The sequence below is a fragment of the Teleopsis dalmanni genome, chromosome 1, assembly GCF_002237135.1.
Source record: "Teleopsis dalmanni isolate 2A chromosome 1, ASM223713v2, whole genome shotgun sequence".
In the NCBI taxonomy this organism is placed as follows: Eukaryota; Metazoa; Arthropoda; class Insecta; order Diptera; family Diopsidae; genus Teleopsis; species Teleopsis dalmanni.
Window position 1 is genome coordinate 160,487,784 of NC_051846.1, and position 6,430 is coordinate 160,494,213.

The 6,430-nt window shown below is 32.0% G+C and overlaps 2 protein-coding genes across 2 annotated transcripts; one reads left to right on the forward strand and one right to left on the reverse strand.

Moving 5' to 3' along the window:
- Positions 1-1,823: 1,823 nt before the first annotated feature.
- On the forward strand, positions 1,824-3,485 carry LOC119669673 (mitochondrial ornithine transporter 1-like). The gene is made up of 5 exons (XM_038079664.1): positions 1,824-1,899; positions 2,252-2,616; positions 2,696-2,783; positions 2,988-3,093; positions 3,159-3,485. Exons 1-5 carry the CDS (start codon positions 1,824-1,826, stop codon positions 3,448-3,450), a joined length of 927 nt encoding a protein of 308 aa, XP_037935592.1. The 3' UTR covers positions 3,451-3,485.
- LOC119669672 (FAST kinase domain-containing protein 5, mitochondrial-like) lies at positions 3,485-5,911 on the reverse strand. Its single transcript, XM_038079663.1, has 3 exons — positions 4,198-5,911; positions 3,659-3,831; positions 3,485-3,589 (listed from the first exon to the last, which is right to left on the reverse strand). The coding sequence occupies exons 1-3, from the start codon at positions 5,894-5,896 to the stop codon at positions 3,500-3,502; spliced, it is 1,962 nt and encodes a 653-aa protein (XP_037935591.1). The 5' UTR covers positions 5,897-5,911; the 3' UTR covers positions 3,485-3,499.
- Positions 5,912-6,430: the final 519 nt, after the last annotated feature.

The window sequence follows — 6,430 nt, forward strand, 5'->3', positions numbered from 1 at the left end:
ATAAATTATATACATATATACATATGTCAAATAAAGTAAAAGGTAAATATATATATAAACAAAATGTTTATTTAATTTCAATAGGGTAATATCCTATTCACACAGCCTAGTAATCATCATTTAAGTTGTAATTATCAGGGATCAGCTGGCATCGCTAAAAACTTGTTCATACAGCAATTCATAATTCGATTTTACTTTATGTAACATAAACTTAACAAAAGCTTTTACCTTTAAAAATAATAAAGGTAAAGGTAATAATAGTGTATGCAGGGTATTGAAGCGTTAACTTCAATATTTCTAAATTTAATTCTTTTTCTTATGGTTTTTATAATAATTTAAGTATGTGCGTACAGGTTAAAAATTAATGTTTTTAAATTGAAAATAGAAAAACTGAAATCTATATACAATCTCCAAAAAGAGTGAATTTTTGATTAGATACGATATGTTCTCGTAAGTCAACATATCGTCTAATCAGTTTAAAAACAAATTCATTAACAAAAATATTGATATTTGATAAGAAAAGTGCCTGATCTGTAAATAAAACTCTCAAATGAAAGCTTCTCAATGTTAAATATTTGTAAATAGTTGTCCTAGTTACCGGGGTTGACAGCAAAGTTCAAAATTTGCATTTGTGATACCTCAACTTATCTCACTGAAATAATTCAGTTGAAAAACTTGCATAAGTTTGGTTTTGAATATATAGCGTTTTCAGAGGTAGCCAGATAGATACAAAAATAATAAGCTGATGTTACACTGTTATGTCAGGTCTCAAAATATTTATGTGATATAAAGGGGCGGACTTAGTAATTTGGTGCGTGCTAAATTCAAAATTGTTGTTACTTTTATTGCAAATTAAAAAAATGAGACAGAAAAAAAGCAAATGTCGGTTTAAATTTGGTCATGAAAAGCAAGACTATCTGTGTCTCGTCACTTAGGCAAAACATTGTGGTATGTATGTATGTATGTATATATTTCCTTTAAAATTTAGGCACAACAAAAATGTACAGAAGTAATAGTAAAAATACGAAATTGACAAACTGATGTGACACTCTGCATAATATGCAATCATCTTTCGGCATAGACCGAAAGAGTCAATTTTGACGTATCCGTGACACTCTACATAACATGGAACTTATAGTTTTTACAATAGTAACGATTTTTTTTCATCACATAATAAAGATTGCTGATCCCAAAAAATTTGCTTCCTAGAGCAATTTCTTATTTACCCTTATCATTGGGCGGCCCTGATGGTATAGTGTTGCCATACTGAAAGTTATTATAAGTATGTATGTAGTCTTTCACTCTACACTTGACTTTTTTAGACAAATAATTTTCTGTTTAACAAAACGATTGAAGTTGGTGAATAGTAATATTGCTGTTTCAATGTTTTTAAAATATTTTTATTGTATATATATCATTTAAAAAACAAAGTAACCTTCCCTGATAATATTATCTATATGACAAATATTTCGCACGTTTCCCTTGAGCACATGCTTTCGTTACATTCTCTCCATCTCATGACGCAATGTTTATAAAAATTACTAATCGCTAATTTCTCTTGCCTCAATGCCTGCCCATTACGGTCTTATCAACAGCTGAGTGTGATATCACAGAGAGAGGGAGAGAAAGAGAGACAACATAATTTATAGGCGGCATTGATACAAAACAATTGAAATGAATTTAGTCTGGAAATTTTTGCATTTGGGTATATTCGCTAAGGTCTCCGTGGTGCGCGAAATTTAGTTCAAACGTATAATTGAAGAATTGAAAAGAATAAGATTGATTGAAGATTTCTTTATTTTATATTATAAAATTCTACAAAAATGCATGGCGGCAATGGAACACAAGATCAAAATAGTTTTAAACAGGGAGCTATTGACTTCACAGCGGGCTCATTAGGTAATTGAAAACAGATTCGATTTCACATGAATTCAAAATCTTACGTTTAGTCTTATCTGGTGAAATAGTTCTGAACAATTACGCTTCTTGATTTTAATTTTATATGTATATAATTATATAAATTTATGTATATATAAGTATATATGAAATTAAAATTATTGTGAGACTTGAATCCACTAAAACCACCGCTTAGGAATGAATCAAGAAACTAGTAACACCAATAAAACTTTATATAACTAACAATAAATAATGAGAACATTTAATACTCCACGTATCATCACTACATCTTTTCCAGCTCATATTAATCCTCATCTTCTTAATTTCATACTACTAAAGTGATGTACAAATTTAGGTGGTATGTTACAGGTGTATGTCTCCCAACCGCTGGATACGGTGAAGGTTAAACAACAAACCTTTCCCAAGCTTTATAAGAACATGTTCGATTGTTTTGTAAAAACTTATCGGAAGGATGGAATTTTTCGTGGTCTATATGCGGGTTCTGTGCCTGCAGTTATCGCCAATGTTGCCGAAAATTCTGTATTATTTGCAGCCTATGGTGGTTGTCAAAAATTTGTGGCCCATGCCATGAATGTAGAAGATACAAAAAATCTTTCAGTATTAGGAAATGCTTTCGCTGGATTTTTAGCTGCATTCTTCTCCACCTTTACATTGTGTCCAACAGAATTAATTAAATGTAAATTACAAGCTATGAGAGAAGTACGTTATTATCTATATATACATATATATATATATACTTCCAATGTTTTAAATTATTTGATTTTTAAACATGTTTTAGATGTCGCAGATATCTAGTGCCGGTGCAGTTTTAAAAACAGAACACATAACGCCTTGGCAACTTACAAGACAAGTCTATTGTACGGAGGGTAAGTTTTCATATAAACATTTATTTAAAACCCTTTAATGGGTTTTTAGTTAATTTACTGAGCTCTTTTTATTGTCAACCGGTATAATATATTCACTTTATAATCTGTATGGTAGATAAGATTTCTACGTATCGTACATTAACATTAGATTATTTTTTCTAACTTCCAAATCACAGATTAATTTTTTGTTTATTTTAACTGCAGGCATTCCCGGTTTTTTCCGTGGATTGACTTCTACTTTCATGCGTGAGATGCCAGGTTACTTCTTTTTCTTTGGTGGCTACGAAGGCACCAGAGAACTGTTCACAAAGTACATATACACACATATATAAATGCTTATTTAAACTTATTTCCTAATGAATGTATGTATTTTAGACCTGGTCAAAGTAAAGATGATATTGGTGCTTTAAAAACAATGGTGGCTGGAGCAGTTGGTGGCGTTACATTATGGACTGTCATATTTCCAGCTGATGTCATTAAAAGTCGCATACAAGTTAACAATTTAAAGCGTAGTATGACTTCTGTTGGTTTAGAAATATTTAGAAATGAAGGCGTTTTGGCCTTATACAATGGTTTATTGCCATCCGTGCTGAGAACGATTCCAGCTACAGCGACACTATTTGTAGTTTATGAATATACAAAGAAAATTTTAAATAACGCACTTTAACAAAAAAAGAAAATATTTTTATTCATTAAAATTAATCGTAGAAAAATTCTTATAATTTAACGATTGTTGATAATTTACGTTTTAAGAAGTTTTTACGATCTACCGCTGTTTCTAACCCCCGCCACTCATGCCAATATATCTATGAAATTTTAGAGAAAACATTAGTTAATTTAAAGAAAATAAAAATTTTCTTTATATATATACTCACTATAACAGGTCTATGTCCTAAAAGTTCGAGTTGATTAAATTTTAATTTGAAAAATCCAGTAACTTTTGTTGTGCCTCTTAGTACGTTATTCCAACCAGTAACGGTGACCACTAATGTTTCAATATGTGAAGCATCTAAATCCCCTAGAAGATCTTTGCGTGTTAGCATCGCACCTAAAATTAAATTTTATTATTATCAATTTTACTTCAGTTTCTTTTTGTTGTTGTTGTAGTAACCAATGCGAGACACCTATGTTTGGTTGATGAAGGAGAGTGGCTGTTAGTTGTCTAAAAAAAAGTGTGGCTCCAGGAGACACCCGTTCACTCATGGAATTCTTAATGCGTCATTTATAGATATGGTACAGGCGATCAAATCCCACCCATCCTTTCCAAACATGGGTTATAACACAATAGAAGTTCTGGAAGGTCAGGTCTGCATACCTCAACTTTTACATTTTTTACATTTTCAAACGATTAAGTGCCATTAACTTCTCGCAATACTTATTACAACAACAATTATCTATAAATATTAATACTTACCAACATAATGCTCTGGACACTCTTCAGATATTGGTATTGCTTTACGTAGCTTTTTATCATAACAAATCACTATATCCGTTCGTTCAAAATGTGGCAAAACATGTCTAAATTGATTTATTAAAGAAAGGTTATCAAAAGTATCTTTAACTTCCAAAAGTACTTTATCTGTAGCGCTAACTTTATATTTTGAATGACGCTCTGGTAAATAATTGGTAAGCATTTTACCCATTGTGCGTCTATTTTTATCAGACAACTGAGGACCAACGTAATTATCTTGTTTTAAATTAATTTTTATAAATGCATCTAACTGAAACAGTTCTCTGGCCATAACTGCATTGTTTTTATATGTATGCAGCAGGAATTTCGGATCAAATATTGTACCTAACATTTCTTTATCATAGTAGCCTTTCACTGATAAGTAGTGCATGCAAAGTGGAAAGCAACGTGGATGCAGCATTATTTCATCTACTCTATTTTGCAGTGAATCCATAATTTTTTGACAAATTTCCTTTTCAACCCCGGATTTACTTTCAAAATCAAATAAAGCAATAACTAAAGCTATGCGCTCTAAGTCCTTAAGTCTTACTGTTGATATTTCCGTGTTAAACCGTTTCAAAACCCGTTCCAAACTCTCATTGTGACAAAACTGCAAATCGTTACCCAACAATGCAATATGCAAGCAAGACAATAAGGAAAAACGTTCGATGTGCACAGTAAGTGCGTCTAGTAACTCCGCCAAGGAGTTGGCAAAAGGAATTTTACTGCTGTATCGGATTATTTTTAGCAATGCCACTAAACTTATATCATCTATAGTTTCTAGTTCCGACATAAGTCGTTTATAGATATGACTTAATAAAGCTGGATTACGTATTGGTGTTTTTGTTTTGAAGAAACCCAAAGACATTACAGCTAATTCCTGCAGTGTTAGTTTGTCGGCACAACTCAATAAGTTTTCCTCAAACTCTAACTTATCGTCCAGCGGTTTACGTAGAAGATTACAAAAGAACATGGAATGTACAAGTTGTTCGGGTTTCATTTTTCGTACCTTGCGACCGATCTTCCGAAATGATTCCTCCACAAATTCACATATCCGTGCTAATTTTAAAGTGTACCAAGCATCGCATACAAGTAATATTTCGTCCACATCCCAACGTTCGATGCGTCGACAGCATTCGATATCCATATGATTCCATAAATCAATGAAATTATCTGCTGATGTTGAGTTTTCCAAAGGCAGTAAAGCAATACGGCGCAGTACTTCCAATAGTTGTTCATCGGTTAACTTTGGTAAAATTCTGCAAAACAATTGTACGAAATCTTTAAAACATTCATTTGATATGTGCTTATTGTTCTTTGTACAGTATTGTGTCACTAAGCAAAAGTGCTCGAAAATGTCACTTTCCGCTGCTGTTGGATCAATTGCCAGCGTAGCCGGGTCACTGAAGTCCTTTTCTGATTTTATACTATTTGCTTCAACATTGAGTCGGAAAATTTGATACGGTTTTAAAGATTCCTTCAAAACATTGTGTGCATGTTCATTTTCACATCCAAAATAACCTGTGTTTTTTACAGCTGCTGTTCTATAGCAACGAGCAGCGAAATTGTTTGTTGAAACTTGTGCAAAATAATTTAATAAAGATAATTTGTTAAACTTTAATACTTTTATGTTATAACTATTTAAAAATCGTTTACAAAACATTTTATACAAATTTCCAAAAACAACAACAGATGAGCACAAGTTTACCGCATTTGACAGGTCAGCTGTCAAAACGCACAGCCGTTTTTGACAGCTGTTACTTGCCACTAATTTAACATTACATTAAGACGTTTACAGAATATCAAAGTGTTACAGAATGTTAAAGAATTTAACATTACATTAGCACCTTTACAGAATATCAAAGTGTTACAGAATGTGGATGAAAAGTTGAAAAACCAATCATATATTTGGAGAAATAAAGGCGAAAAAGTGATGTTGCTGTTTGCTTTGCTAATCAATATCAAAAAAGTCTATTTCGTCTTAGACTTCCTCCGATTGCATGCACTAGGAGCTATGTATGCATTGGCTTCAATATTATTAGTTTTTTCTATATGGGTTTCCTAAAGCAAAATATTTTGTATTCACTATTGGATTGATTAGTGGCTCCACTAACAAACTATAAGTTGTCATATATGAAATAATAAGTTCCATTGTGCATATGTTTAACATGCCTTCGTTATATTATCCGGATCATCT